General features: G+C 32.3%; 1 protein-coding gene across 1 annotated transcript in view; it reads left to right on the top strand.

Annotated features, from left to right (window-relative positions):
- The window catches only part of LOC129231699 (uncharacterized), a 58,484-nt gene extending 48,578 nt beyond the window's left edge, over positions 1–9,906 (top strand). Inside the window, exon 3 of the mRNA XM_054866062.1 lies at positions 6,680–9,906. Coding sequence (XP_054722037.1) covers positions 6,680–8,587 — 1,908 coding nt within the window. The 3' untranslated portion in view covers positions 8,588–9,906. The remainder of the gene's footprint in view (positions 1–6,679) is intronic.
- The last annotated feature ends 10,010 nt before the right edge of the window (positions 9,907–19,916 follow it).

Genomic DNA, 19,916 nt, shown 5'->3' with positions numbered 1-19,916 from the left:
AAAGTAGCAGTAAATTCATTATCAAATGTGTTTTGCTCAGGAATGTGGAATCGGAGCGGAAAGGACCAAAAATGGCTCCGATTCCGACTCTGAGAATTTTAAAGCCACCCGACTACTTTACATCAAAATCAGTCCGACGCTGATTCCATGAGCACTGGCATAGTTGTGCATTTTGAGAGAAAACGACCGAGTCAAACTCTTGGAATTTTAAGCCTTCGGCTACCAACTCAGACTCCTTTACCCTAAAATTAGTAAGATTCCGTAGCCCTGGTTTTGCTCGGGTCTTTAGCTATTTGCATTTCTCTTTAAGTTACGCGAGATGAATTCTTATGATTTTGGCAACATATGCAAATTATATGTATTTCAAAGATAATAGGGAGAGTCGAGGCACGTCAGTCCGCTTTTCAACTCTTCATTTTTTGTCTCATCAAAAAATTAAATGAACAGTTTGATTTTCTACCACTAGTTTCATTAAATACAGTAAATTTCCGTTACAACGAATACCAATACAACAAAATATCCGTCCCTATTTAACTTCTGTTACACGGCTTGACTTCCATTCAAACGAAACTTCCGTTACTACGAGCAAAATTTGCGGTCCCTTGATTTTCGTTGTATTGAGGTTTCACTGTATTTCTCATCATCCCAAACTTTTTTGAAAATGATTGATTCATTAACTCTTTTATTTTTCAACAGAACTTTGAAGTGGATCAACGCGTCCCCGGGCCCCGGGTCCACATTACAAAAACAACTTCTGTAACAGTTTTAATGATAAATAGTATCCAATATCCGTAACTAACTTATGTTATTTTGTGTTTAGCATGAAAAAACATAAAGTTTAAAGATGAATATAACATATTGATTTTACTGATCTATACTGTTTTGATCTTCCACACTCCTTGGCTGTGTAGTAGAAGCCTCGCCCCGTATGCCGGAGGTTGTGGGTTCCACCCCCCCCCCTCCTCCTACCCCGGTGCTTTGGGTATTACTATTTCCTTCTCCTTGTGCTTGAAATATTTCTTGTGTTATTTTATATGAAAATACAAAAAAAAGTCCAACCTCTCAAAGCAATGGCACCCAATCTTTCTTAATGTTAGCTAACTAGAGACAAGTCAATAACTTAGTACCAATATTTTGGTAAGAAAGAACGTCAAATTCTGATTTCAAAACAATAATTATTGCATTTTTCTTCATTATTTTTGAAATATATCACTTATTGCCGCCGATGAGCGATCTATTGTAATAACTACTATTAACATTTTAAATCTTTATCCAGGACTCTTTAATACTTACCCCGAAAAGTGATTTGACAGAATAAAATGCGGCGATAAATTGCTACGGGGTCTTCTCCCCTTCATTTCGCGTCTTAATTTATATTTCTAACCTAATTCTATTCTGGTAGGAATAACAAGGTTAAAAATGCAAAAAATATTGCACATTCATGTGTATATAAATCTTTCTTTAATTTTCTTAAACTTAATTTATGTTGTATTTTTCCTACGCATTCATATAAAATTCTTGCTGTTTCATTCACTATTTTATGTTTTTTTGCTGCTAAATCAATCCAGTAGATAAATATGATAGAATTTCCGTTTTCTGCTTTTGATAAATATAAAGATATATATATATAAATATTTGCTAAATTTTGTAATTGATTTATTATAATATTGCTATGATAGTGAGTTTTCAACTTGCGAAGGAATGGTTTGTTGAAGTGACGTAATAAATTGGAGCTGCCGGAAGGGCTTTTTAATACAACATAAAATTACATGCACTCTCTGCTGTCGTACTTTCCAAGTATTTTTCTTTCTTCATAAAGCATTTCTCCGTAATACGTTTGTACTTCAGCACAGAAACTCCCCGGCAATGTTTAAATCAGAGCTGTCCACGCTCTTCGCGGGATTCTACCTGTGAGCTTTTTAATACAAGATAAAATTACGTGCACTCACTTTAGGATCTTTTGTTGTAGTACTTTCCAAGTATTTTTCTTTCTCCATGAAACATTTCTCTTTAATACGTTTGTACTTCAGCACAGAAACTCCCCGGCAATGTTTAAATCAGAGCTGTCCACGCTCTTCGCGGGATTCTACCTGTGGTTTCCAAACTAGGTGCTGCGCCATCCTGGGGTGCCACAGCGAGAGATGAGGTGTGGCACGAAGATCTCGTGAAACCAAACCTTAGTTCCTAAGCAACCAAAAAAAAGGGGGGGGGGAGGGTATTGTGGAATGAAATTGAAGTAATTTCCTCAAATTTTAAGTATTGGCTAAAAGTATTATTTTTATGTTCTTACTTCTCTGCGTTTTTTTCTTTAAAATCAAAAAACATACAAATATCATGTACCTACTTGTGTCTCAGAATTTTTTGTGCACATGATACAGTACAATTTGAATAATATAAATTTCGTTCCACTTTTAAATTTAGTGCAAAAAAGAAGTGGGGGACAGATTTGATGGTGTTGATGTGGCATATTAATATAACGATTTGTATATTATTCTTCTCTTCGGATCAAAAAGAAAATTCTAAGTGAATATGAAGATAATTGCTTTTGTAAATATTCGACTTATTTTCTTACTACGGGTATTTTTTTTTTTTTTTTTCATTTTATTTAGTGAAAATATGTTTTTAAACATTTTGCCAAAATCAATAAAAATATTTTGAGAAATCAGCGTAAAAATCTTTTTTTGTTTGGTGCCGTTCGACCAGTGAATAAAAGCTCCCTAGTTTTTAACAGGTCGTGATTTGTTTCAAAAATGAAATATCGAAAGTTTTTTCTTTGATGAATTGGCAACAGTAAATTCTCTATAGGAGGCGTTCAGAGCTAAAGTAGATCAACCCCCATGAATGACTTCATCCCCTCTAACTCGGAACCTGAACGCCTCATGTATCCTAAAAGGAAACAACCAGAAAATATTATGTCTGTTCATTGACTGGAGTTCATATACTTGTTTGGTACACTTTTCATTTAAACCCCTTCAAAAACCGTGAAACAGAATCATAAAATAAGTAAAATACCTCAATACATTCGTGAATAACAGTACAAATAAAAGCATTAAAATAGAGTTAAAAGCTCGGCAAATAGCTGTTTCTAGACTATTCAAAATCTCTCTTTCTTTTTATGCACTGATGAATAGACATATTTTTAATAGCATCGCAGCTGTTTACTTAGTTTTTAACTCTTTTTAATGCTTTTATTTGTTACTCTTATACACGTTAAACGTATTTGACTCATTTCTTAGTACAAAGTCAATAGAATCATAAAAGGTCAGTTTTTTGTTAATAGTTAGACATACCAATAAAAATGTTTTAATTTCATGTAGATTTTTAATGACATTATAAATTTCTGAAAATGAAAGTGTGTGGTGTATGGTAGTCATTCAGTGTGGTCAGGCTACTTTTTTTTATCATTCATTTGTCAAAAATTAACAATCTCTGCACTGGATTACATTTTTTACTTCGCTGTGGGACAAAACCCAGCTGCTCTTTAGTTGCCGAAACTGAGAAAATCGTACTCCACGGGTAACCCGATATCGTAACAGGAGATACTACTGCTACTCTGATTCTTGGGACACCTACCGGCTTTAGAAAGCTGTGGGGAATGCTGTCCCCCGCTATTCATTCTTCCTAAGGAATGTTTTCAGGCTCCGTGTGTGTGTGTGTGTGTTTTCTGTTTCAGAACCCCCTATCTCCCTCCTTCCAGATGCAAAGCACGCGATTTTCTTTCCTTTTTCACATGCCAATCGTAGCTGAGTGAAGGCTCTTTACATTTTAAAGAGTTTTTGTTTTTAATTGTGTAATTATTTTCAACTGTTCCCTTTGTAAATAGTACTTTCGAGCTTGCTTGGGTGTATTATTTTCATGTTTGCAAACTATTTATTTTATATTTTTTTTTCGTGTTTTCATTTATAGTGTACTTGGGTAGTAAATCTTGCAGTTTTTGTTTTTAGTAATGAATTTAATGCTTATAATTGGGTCTTTGTGTTGTACAAAAGGCAACGCTGTGTGTGTCTTTGTTCTCTTGAGTTAATGACTTGCTGAGCTTCAGGAAGGAATTTTTTAATAATATGCTATTTTATTACTTCAAATAAGATTTTCTTTGAGTGCATAAATTTATTTTTAATTTGAATCGACAGTGGTTTTGGAACTGAAACTGAATCATGTTTTGGACACAGACATCCTTTTCTTTTCAATTCCGGAGGAGTGCAGTTTGTTAACCATAGTATTTTATCTTCAAAAGACGAATTCAAGCGTTGTGCTTGTCGGAAACGTTTTGCTTGTTCCCAATTCTCGTAAATTTGTAACGTACGATCTTTTGAAAAATTCTTTTGTCTCCCAAGGCTAATGAAATTTTATACTTTGACTTTTAGGGGTGGGGATGCTTCTAATGCAAATGTTGTGTTTTGTCCGCCTCATAATTGCTGGCATTCAGCTGGCTGCAAAAATCAATAATTTTATTCACACCGCTTGCAAAATTGTAATCAAATAGCGATACTTCACGACGAGCTTAATTTTTGAAGTAGACCCACCTGAAAACGAATATAGGCGAGTTCACAGAAAAACGAGCATTTTATCACACACATGACAGCTCATATATTTAATTGAAAATAATAATAATTAATACTGAGCTGTAAAGTACGGGACAAAATGGCGGCTTTTTTTTTTTTTTTTTTTTTTTTTTTTTGTGAAATGGGCACATGTCAGTAATTACCAGCACAAACTTATAAGTCTGTTTCTGAACTATATATTCTCTTAACCGTGTTAATGGAAAAATATATTAAATTCAAAAATACTCATAAATACAACGCATCAATTCATATAAACTACGCATTTGTACTCTTCCCCATGTACAAAATACATATTTTTAAAGAATTAGAAGCTTTGTGCATTCGTATTTAATTACAATTAATAATATTCTAACTTTTAAACAACCTGTAAAATATTTTCCTTTGATCAAACTCTTTAAAATATTCAGTCGAAAGTACTTCGTTTTCGATGGTGTATTTTGAGAAGTCTGTTAAGTTAAATGGCTACTTCTTAGAAATGAAAATGCCGTTCTAATACGCAGAATATTTATCATATTTCTCGGAGTTTTAATATGAAAGAGCGAAATGTTCGTCGCAAGAATTTCTCGAAGTAAATGCGATAAAAATAAAGATGGATTAGAACAAATAACTTTTCCTAGACATAATAAAAGAAATGAAACTTTTATTGAGAGACACAAAAGTAGAAAGCTTTTTTTTTTTTTTTTTTTTTTGAAAGCATTTTTCTTCCTATTGATTTCGGATTGCACGTGACCTATTCAAATTTTGAAAGCTTAAGCAGACTTGAATGAAAAAATGTCGATTTCAGTTATGATTATCATAACGTTATTGTAGTGTGCGAATTATGTTATTGTTTCTAGCTGTTTTGCTAAACAAAAGAAGTCACGGTTTTACTAACCGTCAAAGTAGCATATCCGACGTTTATATATTTATTTAGGTATTTATTTAAATGGAATAAGTTCAAAGGAAAAATGATTTGGAAAAAATGACACTAGATTTTTCCTAAGATTTATATTTTGTTCTGGCTTAATTTTTTGGTTTATGAATTTGTACTTTTTCCTTTTTTTAAAAAAATCCTGTTGTATCTTTCTTCTTATATTATTTAAACACAGACTTTCATTTGTGGATACCAATTAGATTGTTTAAAAGGATGTTGAACATAAAAATTAATCAAAAAATTGTAATTGCCTCAAGCAATTGCTGAAAGTGAATCTGTAAACTACTGACAAAAAAAAAAAAAAAAAAAAAAAAAAAAAATAGAAAAGAAAGAGCTCAAATTGTGATCGGCTACTTTTCACTTTAATAATCATATTTCAATTGTAGGTTTCGTTAAGCTCTTTGAAATTAACCAGAACACTGCCAGGAGAAGGTAAAGGGAAGGTAATCTGCGAATTTTTCATTTTGTTAACACCTTTGTCGTCTGTTGTCTTTTAGCTTTATTGTACGCAATCGCTCATTTGGTTTCCGCCGAAAATAAAAGACGAAAAAAACGTCAAACTCCAACATTTTTTTATTGTTTGTATAGAATCCAAAACGCGTGTCTTCAAGTATCTCAAAAACTCATTTCTGCAAATACTGCTCTTTATCTTTCTACGACAGAATACACAATTTAACGGCTAGCTGAATTCACCCCACGGTAGCTCTTTTTACTTGATTTGCATATTTACGGCTAGTTTATAGTGGGAATATAAGCTGAGCGTAAATTCGTCGTTTGAGTTTGAGATATAAATCTTGTCCTTTGAGAAGCTTTTTTTTTTCCACATAAAATAAGACAATGTAAAATTATGAATTTATAACTGTACCTATTGTTGTAACCCATTTCCTCGAATACTTCAGACATAATTTCTAACTCAAATGCAATAGAAATATTTTTATAGATAACCAAGCCGCTTTTGTACTTTTCCGTCAATTAGAAAAGAAGTACAAATTATTTGTGCATGTGCGAAAATGTTACGTTAATAAACTTAAGAATTTTTGCTTCAGTCTTTATTTAAAATGTTACATAATGAATGATTAGAATTTGATTACATTTTAAATGCATATATGTATTTATCCTTATTATTGAGTATGTATCTAATTGAAACATATTCTGTGTAGCTTTCTCGAATATTTAATTGATAGAAGTCTAATGTTTTTTGCAGGTTTCCCAATCGCAGCAACAATTGCTATTAAGTCAAGATTTAAAACCTAACCTCTCAGTCCAACAACAGCAGCAGATTCAGAACAGAGGATTTTTTCCTGGTCCAGCTTCATTACAAATGTCACAATCGCAGTCGTTGAGTTTTCAATTCCCAGGTCATGCGAATAGAAGCTTAAGTCCGACGACAAATCAAAGAACAACTGCGGGAGGGAAATCAAATCCTAGTGTTGTCCAGCGACATTTACAAACTCCATACATGAATAGACCACCTCCTGAGTATCCAGCCACAATGGAATCTAACAACAGAGAAGCTATGAACTTGCAGCAAAATCTTCTTTCTCAAGGAAACAAAACGCAGTCAAACATTCCCGATAATATCAGCCTCATCAATGAACATCGAAGTTTAACAGATCAGCGAAATGGAACCTCTCTAACTTCATCTCAGTCATACTCCAGCATTATGCAAGTACAGCCCAACTCTGTAACAACCTCACGTTCTTATACTGGAATGTCTATTTCAAGTCAGTATCCAGGTATTACTTCAATTTCAAACGTGTGTGCTAACGAAGCATCCATTTCAAAACAGTATCACTCATCTGCGGCGGAACGAATTTCATCCATTGCACCTAAATCTTATTCTGGTGTTCCTATATCAGATAGTATCTCAGATATTCTACCTAAGCGTTATCAAAATACAATATCAGTTTCCGAATCCAGCCCTGGTAATGTGTCTAAATCTTACTCAAACGCGCCCATTACAAACTTAATTCGAACTAATGTAACAAATCCATATCCCCGAGTAACGCTTAGTAATGATATAATTCCCACTGCTGCTACTAAACAGTACTCTGACTTAAATTCTAATCCAGAAGTTACTACTCTTAATATTCCTAAATCATATCATAGTGGAAATGGAAACAATGGTATTGATGTATCAAGGTGTTACACTGGTCCTACTTCGATGTCAGGTATCTTTTCTGATGCCTCAAAATCATTTGGTGTACTTTCTGCTTCAAATACTGCGCCTATTAGTGTGTCAAGACCTTACACTTCTACGGTGCCTATTTCCAATAATGTCCCTGTATCTGTATCCAAATCGTTTACTGGTTCAGTGCCTATTTCATCATTAATAGATCAAAGCCAGTCACAATCTTCGATTATGTCTGCTAACTCCATGAACCCTACCTATACTGTCAGCAAAGCCCGTGGTGGTAAACAGATGAATTCTCGTGTAGTTAACAAGCAGTGCAGCGTTTTGACAAGGCAAAAAGCTCCAAACGTTAATGTTGGTCCTGAAGGATTGAACATATCTCAACGGCCACCTGCTATGGCGACAGACTGGAGGCAAGCTTACATGCACCATCAGAGCCAACAGATCGTTACCAATATCAATCCTCAATTGCGTATGCCTTTCCCAAGACACAATGCTCAAAATTATGCACAGAACATCAGTTCTGTTAATGGGAATACTTTCCAAAACCTTCAAATGAATCCTAATTCTACTAGTAATGGAAATCCGAATGTAGCGAATTCACCTATATCTGATCAAGTACATCATAACATTCACGATATAAATTCACCGGTAACGAATAATTTACTTATTCAGCAACAACAGCAACAACTGTTGATGAACAATGACGGTTCATTGCTAGCATCCAGTCAGTATCATATGGCTGCCTCAGCTGTTTCTAACTCTGATGCATTGAGCCAGTCTAGCTCTCAAATGTTCAGTAATTCACCATCGCCAAATAACACATCACAAAACATTGTAGGAGATGAGAATCACTTTAATTTAGACTTTTTGGACAATCTGGATTGTTCTACGTCGGATCTTTTGAATTTCGATGTTCTTCAAGGTGGCAACACCAGTTTCCCACTTTTAGAAGATGTTAGTCTTCTGGATAAATGAATTAAGATGGATTTTCTTTGATTTCAGTTTGTGTACAGCGCAATCTAATTGCGCTCGTGTTTCCTGTGCTTGTAAAGTAAGAATTGTTGGTGTAAAGCACATTTTCTCATGATTTGATAGGAATATGTTTTTACTATATGCTCGAATAATGCTTCATATTTACTTGAATTCAATTTATAAATGAAATGTTCTATTGATGAATCACTTTTCAATTCAGTACTTTACTTTAATTATTACCATTATTTCTCAGAAATCAATTTTAACGATGAATTACTAATACATTTACTCTTTTGCGCTCTATTTTTTGAAGATTTATATTTTATTAATTCATAAATGTATACTGTATGCGGTATATACATTGGAATAACAATGCGTTTTATCTACGTGTTTTTTTTATGTTTTTTGCCCCCCCCCCCTTTTTCAAGCTAATAAATTTGCTTTCATTGTATTTTTTAAAAATCTAATTAATTTGCAATTTTGGTCATTTTTCTAAAAAAAAGGAAATCGCCGAAATTTTTTTAATCTCCAGCTTAAATGTTGAATTTATAACTATAGAGCCTTCTCACAAAAAGAAGAAAAAAAAATCTTGCAACCTTTTTTTTTTCTAATTCGATAAAGAGAGCATTGAAGAGAGCGTAAGAGGTTGAAGAGCTTGAAATTTGTCTTTAATGTAAATATTAAAAGTAATTAGCTTAAGTCAACATTATTTCAAATCAAAAATATGAAACAACAATGAAGTAGCGGGTATATTATAGAAGATAAGATCTGTTGGCATTGAAGGGACATTCTTAAAAGTGAAGAGAAAAAGTTTTCAGAAATGTTCAAGTTTTTATTGTTGTGTTTTGCAAATATATTCAATTCTCTTTAAACTTGTTTTAAGAAAATGAATTATAATAAACTTGTTTCAAGATTTGAAATGAAACTTTTCTGTAAAACATTACCTGTAATATATTCGAAAAATTTCAGTAATGTGCTGAAATGTGTACTTAAAATGTTGAAAAAACATTGATAAATATTTATAAAGTTATATATATACATATACATACATTTATATATATTGCTTTTTTATTTTTAATAATTTAATTGCTAATGCGATGTGCTGTACAGATATTTCTGCATTTGCCCCTTGTTATAATGCTATGTATTTCAAGGTACATTCCTGTAATTGATTTTCCAGTGTTTTCTCAGTTCACTGCTGCAAAAAGGTGTATAATGTAACTATATATAGATATATATATGATATATATAAATATATATGTGTCTCACATTATCGCCTTGTCTTTGTGTTCAGCTTTTGTACCATTGTTTTGTGTCCACAATAAAAGAAATCTTACTGTCTGAAATTTATTTTAATGAATCTTGTTCTCCTGTGGGCAGAAGTATGCAGTAAACTCCTGATTATCCGAAAATAGAGATAATCCGCGAATTCAGTAAAAAACGATGTTAATGTATGCAATAGTTTGAAAAGATCAGTAACACGCGATAGCTAAAACGATAACAGTGATTGTAAAAACATGCATGTAAAAGCTAAAAAAGGATCGCGCAGTATTATAAACAGATTGCACACATACGTGAGCAAATCCAGCAAGCAGATTAACTGCACAGAACAAGTTAGGTTGCACCAAAACCGCATTGGAGAGAGGAGAGGAATTCTTTCAAGGCTGGCCTGGTCACTCGTTTACTCACGTAAGTAGGGATAAAAATCGATAAATAGGGGAGATCTAAAAATCAGTAAATTGTGTAGATCTAAAAATCAGCAAGTCGCGTAGATCTAAAAATCGGTTTTCATTAGTCAGGTGTTGGTTTGATGTCACTGGAAGGGAAGGGGAAAAAGAAATAAGAATGTCTAAAAATACATTTTGCAACGTGTTAAGTTAAAATGTGCCATTTATCTGCATTCAGTCGCCGAAAAAAAATTATTTATATATTTTTTTTTCTTGAAAGTAAAAGGCCGCTGCCGTTATCTGCCGGCTTATCCGAGGATAATCGGGAGTTAACTGCATATAGCATTTATTTTGGACTTCGTAAATGATGGGCGAGAGCAGGGAGAAGTAGGAGAATTTTAACGAAGATGAACAGTTTTGAAATGTATTAAGTTGGTGGAAACTATTACTAACTTAGTTTGAAAACTAATTTAAGCAGCAATAAAAATATCTCCCCCCCCCCCGTACGTAATGGGGGGAAGGGACATGCATTTGAAAATTTAAATTCCCACTCATTATTTTCGAAAATACTATTTGACCTGACAAAGATGAAGTATTACTAATGTTCTAAGGTTTATATAAAATTGATAAAATCAATTATATAAATTGACAACTTATATATATTGACAACTAATTATATAAATTTACAACTTATATATTATATCTCAAAACTGCTTTTTTGTAGGAACAACATAACTTGTTGACTACATCATCAAACTTCGTAAGTTATCATTTTAAAGATTTTCTCCCAGCTTTCAATAATAAAACCAGCTTTCAAAAATATACAAATTGTTCAGTTTGCTTTATTTTTAAATTATTACACTGAAGAAAACCGGATGGATTGTATTTTTGCCTTAGCCCTGGCTTTAGGAAGGTAACTTACGGATGGATTTGTTCGTCTAAATTGCAAACTTTCGCTTGCACAGCCAAAAGAGAGTGCTAGGTAGCTCAGTTGATAGAGCGTTCGACTTCGAACTGAACTTTCCAGAGGGATCAAGTCCCTGTTCGGGCTGTGTGCGATAGTATTTTTAAAGCACACACAATTTGCACATAACATCTAAGGCGTTAAAACTAATGCAGCAGGAATGCTCTTCGCTTTTTTAACACGCTTTTAATAGCTTCACTTGTATGTTTGTGAGTAACTCTCCTTTGGACTAAGCGCTAGTGGCTTATTACTGTTAGTACATTCCACCACTTAATGAGCGTTCGTGGCCGAGCGGTCTAAGGCGCGGGTCTTCGCTGACGTCCGCCTCTGGGAATCATTGGGCGTGCTTTCTAATCCCGTCTACACCGAAATTAAATTTATAATCTTGCAACTCAATTTTCGCCCACTTTTTGTGATCGGATTCTTTTAAAATTTATAATGCAACCTCAGGCACGCGATAACAACGCAATATTCTATAATAAAATTAATTTATTAACGATAAGTTATTAGTTTATTCTAATTAACACGCTTTTATGAGCTTCACTTGTATGTTTGTGGGTCCAACTTTCCTTTGGACAAATAGCCAGTGGCTTATTAGAATTACTTACAACGTACAAATCAGAGCTGCGGGTCGTAACAATGTTTGCACATGAATTTACCAGAAAGCATTCAAAATGTCTGATGCAAATAATACAATAGAATACTAAGATACATTCCATTACAAAAAAATAATAGTTTAAAAAACTAAAAAAAACACGCTTTTGTAGCAAAATGAACTAAAAAGTAAAAAATAAAATAATAGTTTAAAAAACTAAAAAAACACGCTTTAGTAGCAAAATGAACTAAAAAGTTAAAAACAATCTTTGGATGACAAGTATATAAAGTAATTGACCAAACACGTAATTTAACTGTAATAGAAAAAAAGCGTGGGGGGGCTTCTTATCAGTTGTCTAAAATTTCTTAAACTTGTCAACCATGCAGGGTTGGCAGGTTTCTGCCAAGGCGGTAAAAACCACTGGTAGAAACCGGTTAAAACCGGCATGGCAAAAACCCCTTTCTGCCACATTTATGGCAGAAACTCAAAAAATGACATAAATGCAATTCCTGACATACAATAGAAAATGTATAAGAAAAATAATTAAATATTAACCCAAATACAATTTATTTACAACACTATCACCATTCAAAATCAAATTTTACATTGTTTTCACACTGCAGCAGCCTGTAACAAAATACAAGTTTTGACGCTGTTTCTAAACCTAAACAATTTCTTAATTTGTTGTGCACAAAGGAGAAATTTGAGAAGATTCTTTCAATCCCATCAAAACATCGATGTTAGAAATTAAAACATCGATCTTTTTATCAATGTATAACCTACATTTTTGAATATACTACACTAATTTAAGCAATACAAAAGAATACGTATCCGACGAATATATTGAAAATACTGAACCTCAAATCATGAATATAATTTAATAAGAATAATTTCGCAATAGCTTGGTATTATAGTTAGGCAAAAATTGATAATAAGACAAGCACCGGTTAATACAATCTAGTTATAGTAATAAGGAAATATTTTCAAACTGAATTAAACTAAAAGTAAATTTACATCAAAAAAGAATCTAAGAAAAAAATGCATCATGCACTTACCGTCAGTTGAATGATGAGAAAAAGTTGTGCTAATTATTTTAAAAATACAAAATTAACTCTAACAATAATTTTTAAGACTAAGAAATATATGTTGTACTGTTAGTTAATAATTAAACACAAATTTAAGGTAATAGACGGACGACTTGTTGGAGGAAATTGATAAGTAAGCCCGAATATTGGTGTTGACAGTTTGGAGAAAAAGAAGTTTCCTTACTTTGTCCCCCCAGAAGGGCATTTCTCTTTTCGCAGACTATCCCACCAGTCTGAGAAACATCTCTTTCGATGGAACAGAAGTTTCCATCACTATCAAATGCGCATAGGATTTTCCTTTAGTTTAAGAACTGGAGCCTTGAAATAGACTGCAAGTTCTGGCACCAGACTACCAGTGTCAGGTTCTTCCAATAGCTTTGATCTCTTTTTTACTCTCTAGTTAATCTTTTACTATCTTGTAGTCATCTTCCCAAAAATCATCCTCTACGCAGAAAAATTGTTCTTATAAAACGGGTGCAAAAAATGATTTTTTTTTTTTTGGCAACTCCATAAGTAAACTTAATTACCTAGCGAGAAGATTGGAGCAAAATTTTATGATAATTTTCAATTAAAATGCAAAAACATCAGCATCGAAAAAACATCGAAACCAAAACATCGATAGTCCAAAAACATTGAAAGTAAAACATCGATGTTAAAAACATCGACGTTTTAACAAAAAAATCGATGTTTCCAAAACATCGACATCCATGTTGCACCCCTAGTTTCAACCAATGAAACTCTTTACATTTATGAGTCAGTGAATCTAACCAATTATATTGTTTCTTACATACAGCAAAGTTGAAGACTGTGTTAGTACTTATATAATTGGATTATTAGCTTTCCATAGAAATCAAAATGGGGGGGAGGGGGGAGAGCTCTTTGTTCTTTGAGAATAGCTTTATTCAGTTATATTAAGTGTAAAATGACAAGTTTCTGAATTTTAGAATTTAATGAAATAAAAAAAAACTGTATATTTATTTAAATATTTGATATATCACTTTATATTAAATGCAAACAAAATAATTATAAACAAACTGAAAAATTTGTTACTTACAACATTACAAGGCTAAAATTTCTAACACATAGCAATTTCAACTACGATAAATTTTACTTTGCTTTAGAAATGTCAGTCTTGTTATTTAACATATTTTTACACTAATTATTAAATAACTATTATATTAAGTTTTTGCAATGACGAAATGAGTTATATATTTTATTTTACTTAATTGCCTGTCATTAAGTAATTACTAGAGCTATTAAAAACGTTTTCTAGTTTTTGCCAGTTTCTACCGGTTTTTACCATTTATAACCAGTTTCTGCCACCGGCAGGGCAAAAACCAGTTTCTGCCGGCAAAAAGCCAACCATGCAAAAATGTAAATAGGCAGCCCCCACGCTTTTTTTTTTATTACAGTAAAATTAAGTGTTTGGTCAGTTACTTTATATACTTGTCATCCAAAGATTTTTTTAACATTTTAGTTTATTTTGCTACTAAAGCGTGTTTTTTTAGTTTTTTAAGCTATTATTTTATTTTTTATACATGATATTATGACACTGGAAAGAAGATTTGAATCGAAAAAAAATTAATAGATTTCTCTTTTAAATTTGTAATTCTGTGAGTCATGGATTTTTGATTCTGGGCGACAATAAGATACCAGTGATTGCATCATAAATTTGAAGAAAAATTGAATACATAAAAACGGGGGGGGGGGACAATTTTGACTATTACTGATGAAGTTCATTACGCTCATAATTATTAGGCATTGTGGACTTTCAATTGATGAAACAGAAAATAACTGAATGATTCATCAATCACAATTGATTGAATCGTGATTATTACTTAATTAAAAATGTTGTCAATTTATATGCACATCATGACGGTAAGTTTACTTAAAAACTTCCTACGCAAGGATACACGATTTGATGAATATCTACTATTGAAGCATTGAATATTCATATTATATCATTAAAATAATTTTTTTAATTGTTTTTTTGAGTAGTCTCACTTCAAAATATAGTTTTTGAAAGTTTTTAACTTTTCAAATTAAATTTATAACGTTGTATGCATCTTACGTTTAGAATAAAATATGGTACGAAATGTACATAAAAGAAATTTAAGTTGCTCTGTTCAAGTGTTTCTTTTCATGAGGAAGAAATGCTTAAAATATAGAAATACAATTTTCTCACCTCGAAAGGTTTTCTCTTTGTTTCTAAAGTCAAAGATAAAAGACAATGTCCATTTCAAATAGAGTGCTTTGCAGATTCTCTGCAAAGGGTCAATTTTGTGTTGAATATGGCTGAAATAGGGGGGAAAAACCTTTTTTGCAACTCTTGGAATAGAGTACAGATAGAGTTGCAACTACTTTTCGTTTTTTAACCTGCGACGGTACTTTGACACTAAGAGCTGAATACCTAAATGGAATTACGATTTTTACCATTTCCCCCTGGTGTCTGAGCCCTGGTTCCTTTTGCAGGTACAGTCGAATCCCGACTTACGCGAGGGATGCGTTCCAAGACTCCTCGCGTAAGTCGAAATTTCGCGTTGTAGAAAAGTGTTGTGTCATATGATTTTTGTATTAACATACCCAATCATTTTAGACATTTAAACACGTTTTAAACTGTTTTTGACCATTTGTTAACTATATATTACCGTTTCTTACATAAAGAGCTGAATTTTTACTGTATTTTTTTAAAAGTTGCATTATTCAACATAAAATACTGTTACGATGCACAAAATCAATGATCAATGGGAGAGAGATATATATAAATAAAACAGTACGGAACGTACTGTATGTAGTAATAATAAAGCACTGCACTGTAATAGTACTATACAGTAGCTACAATAAGTTACATTTATAACTTAAAAATTGAAGATGATTTATCGTGCGCAATCTGATCGTTATTCTAATATATTTTTAACTACAGTAGCTTCTAAATTGCTTTCTTAACATCTACATCTATGGTAATACCCCTCTGGGACTCCCTGGACTTATACAGATTGCCTTCTCTTGGCTTTTAATTATACGTATGAAAGATCCACCCCATCTAATTGTCGTGCTACCTTCGACCCACTTTCTAGTTGTTCAAGCTTATCAAGAATCTTTACCTTTTCTTAAATTGTCGCAAACTTTTGGTTTTTGTTTCCGTCTTCAAACTTTACATGAAACAGCGTGCCTGGGTGCCACAATATTTCATCACCTTTCATATTTAGAATAAATAAATGAAAAATGAGGAGTGGTGATACATACACACTAACAATACTATGTTTATAGTGCGGTATGTGGGAACTTGCGCAGTCAGTGATGCTGAAAGGATGAAAGTACATTCACGAATTAGTGTTTAGTAGTCAGTAACAAAACCGAAACTTAGCATCACAATTCCCTTCTAAATATTTTCGTGTTGGGAGCGAGAAATTCGCTTTAGCTCTAAATTTCGTTGTTCCGGAAAAACTCGCGTTATAGCAATTTCGCGTAAGTCGTATCGCGTTGTAGCGGGAGTCACCTGTACTGACGTGTCGAAAAAAATTAGTTAACATTAATTCAGGAGAGAATAAAATGAAATTATAATCCAAATATAAAAATACTATGAATATTACATTTAAAAATCACACACAAGTAAGTGTTTTCATTCTTCTACATTTTACACAACGCGATAACTGATTCATTTTTAAAATTTAGCTCTTGTCATTCTATATTCATTGTTTAAAAATGAATTTAGAACAGATAATACGTTGCGAACATAATACTGCTGTGAGCAGGTAAACGGCAGTCTCTGCAGAAATGAGTCATCGAGATATTTGAAGAAATGTGTGTCGGATTCAATATTAACCATAGGGAAATGTTTTAATTAGACGTTTTTTTCGCGCCTTTTTTCCAGCGGAATCCAAATAAGCAAGCGTGTACAATAAAGTTAACGTACAATAGATGACAAAAATGCAAAAAAAAAAAAAAAAAAAAAAAAAAATGAAAAATGAAAAATTTGCAGTTACTGCCCTTTACATGCACACGGCAGAATACTTAATACTATCACAAAGCAGAAAACCTTTAAAGTTCGGGGGCATAAAGGGGTGGCGTTCGGTCATCGTCTTCGATAACAAGACTTCTTTATCAAACGTTACGTTAAATTCCTTGTGTATGTCGTTAGGTTCTTTATGAATTTTATCTTTGACATATGATTCTAAAGTACTAATCTTTTTCATCTTCTTCACTGTCTCCTGCTTTGTTACTACTTATGATTCGCAATGCGGAAGACAAACATGAATAAATGAACAAAACCAAACTAAAGAATGAGTTAAAGAAGTGAAAAAAAAAGAGTCATAGATAACTGAATTTGACATATCCAACGGAACCGGGAATGGTAGGGAAGTTTCACTGCTTAAGAAATTTTTAAACATATAGATAACTTCGGATTTTTTTCAAACACGAGAGATGCAATCAAAAGTGGTGTAAAATGAAAAATTTTTGCTCATTAAATATTATTATACTATATTTTCACTTTCTCACCTCAATAAATATTTTTTGAATTTTTAACTAATTTTTCAAATAATGATTATAGTAACAATAATGATAAAATCCAGAATCCAGTTTATGTATAGCAAAAATAAACGATTTTAATAAAACTACTAAATAAATAACTAAAACGAACGAAGGGTGATGCTATTAATAAATTTTATGAGCAGATGATTTTGAAGAAACAAATGCTTCTACATGTTCCAAGAATTAAATGTATCTGCAAATTATGACTCTGATTTGTATTTGAAGCATTAGGAAAGGTAAAAAGCAATTTTCACTTTCAACATTTTTTTTTTTTTTCGAGAATGTTATTAGGAAATACCGCTACTAGTTGTTTCACGGAGTAAGTTGTAACATTCGAATTTTAAACAAACCATGGCAGTGAAACATTTTTCATGCAAGACGTTAGCTTAAATTTTCACCAGTTCAAGAAGAGCAGAGATTAGTTATACGTGAAAACATTGATTGCATCTTCGTTAGTAATTTTTCTGATAAATTGTATTTCATAAAATGTGAGGTTTTTTTAGTTGGTAGCTTTCCTTGGTAGCATAGTAAAAAAAAAAAACATGTAAAAATAGAAAAAAAAATCATTGCATATAAATAAAACTGAGATTTTAAATCAAATGATTTAAAAACATTAAAATTAAATAGCTTGCAATGAAAAATTAATCAAAAATTTAATCAAAAAAAAAATATATCATCTCCAATTACCAAATGCATTCAGTAAGAGAAACATGCGTAAATACTTAATTTTTATTTTTAGTCCGAAAAAAGAAAAAACGAAAACAATAATTAACACCAAAGGAATTAGCTATTTGAGAAAATTACATTGTCCAAAAAGTTCGGTTTAACTAAGTAAATATTGGCACTAAAGAACGAATAGTTTCCCGTCAAGAAATGCAGAACATTTCGCAAAGAACGCAACTTTGCCGGAATTACAGATATTGTTGATGAAATTTCAATAGTCAATTTTCACTTTTCTCTAATCAAACTGTCAGAAGTAAAAATTTCATTAAAGTGTACCGTCAGAAGTAAAAATTTCTTTAAAAATCGTACCGTCAGAAGTAAAATTTTCATTAAATTAAACGTATTATAAAAATGAGTCATTTTCCTGCAATTTTTGTCAGCTCATGATTTTATTATAAAATAAATCTTTAAAGGGGCGTTTCAACTTAACTAGAACTTGAAGTATATCGATGTAAAAAGGTCGTCCATTCTATCCGACAGATGGCTGGCGTCCGAATCGTAATTTGTCTTTCATCATTTGGCAACGAATTGGATAATTTAATGTTTACCTTACGTTCTGAAGTTTTTCTTTCTGAGAACGACGCGGCTAAGTTGATGTAGCGACCGAGATTGTGCCCGTAAAAAAAATTTAAAGCATCTGTAAATAGTATTTAAAATAAATGTTTTGTCCGCAAATGAATAGGGCTGAAATGAATATATTTTCATGAGTTCTATTGGTTCACGGATGAATGCAAGAAAGAATTTCAAGGCTGCACAAATCCAGATGGTATGTCAATTTAAACTACATATTATTAAGAAATCAGATGCGACAACAAGGTGGTAAACAAAATGCAACATTAAGCAGCAAAATTTTTTTACATTAAACATTAAGCTGCAAAAGATGATTAAGCAAACAATATACTATTTAGTATTTAACTTGCCAAATATTCAGCGGCGTGTTGAAACTTTGGGTAGAATGTGGCGAAATAGCTAAAATAGTCAGGTTGAGGCAAAAAATGGAAAGATGTTGCATAAAATGGTCAATTTATGTCGCACAATTTCCATCTTTTTGTGTTGATGTCTGTGCTGTGCATTGTCTTACTGTAATTTCATGAATCTCTGTAACTGATTTCTTGATTTGATACTTATTATCAAATTCTTGTTTTGAAAGGTTTTCGGTTTTTAACCGACTTCAAAAAGGAGGCGGTTATCAGTTCATACCGTATGTATGTTTTTTTTTGTTTGTCCACTCAGCGTCTCACCTAGTGAACCGATTTTGATGATTCTTTTTTTAATGGATAGGGGATGGCTGAATTTAGGTCCCATTACTTTGTTTGACCATATTTGTTCTATAGAAAAAAAAGTTATGGGCAAAAAACAGTAAATTTCATGCAATTTCCCTATTAAATGATTAAATATAAAACCTATTGTTATAAAAGTTTGGTGCCATACAACAGTAACATTAATAGTAACTGTAATGATAATTTTGAATGAAGGCTTCTCTGAAGCAAGCATCAAATTTATTCATTGTCACTGAGGTTAGGTTTGCCTCAACTGTAGTAGTATTTTTATCGTTATCATCTATGTAAATAACAGATGATCTGAGCTAAGTAAGGAGATACAGGATTGCATCACAAGCAACTTGTATGATGTGAAATGCAAATTGGTAAGGGAAAACGTAATATTTAAATGGTTATAATTAAATTAACGCACAAATAAATTCCAGAGATGAACAAAGACAAATTTTTAGTGTCAATCGCTTAAAGTTTAAGGCGTGTTTATAGTT

The sequence above is a fragment of the Uloborus diversus genome, chromosome 10 (genome assembly GCF_026930045.1).
Source record: "Uloborus diversus isolate 005 chromosome 10, Udiv.v.3.1, whole genome shotgun sequence".
Classification (NCBI taxonomy): Eukaryota; Metazoa; Arthropoda; class Arachnida; order Araneae; family Uloboridae; genus Uloborus; species Uloborus diversus.
This window is presented reverse-complemented; position numbering and strand designations above follow the sequence as displayed.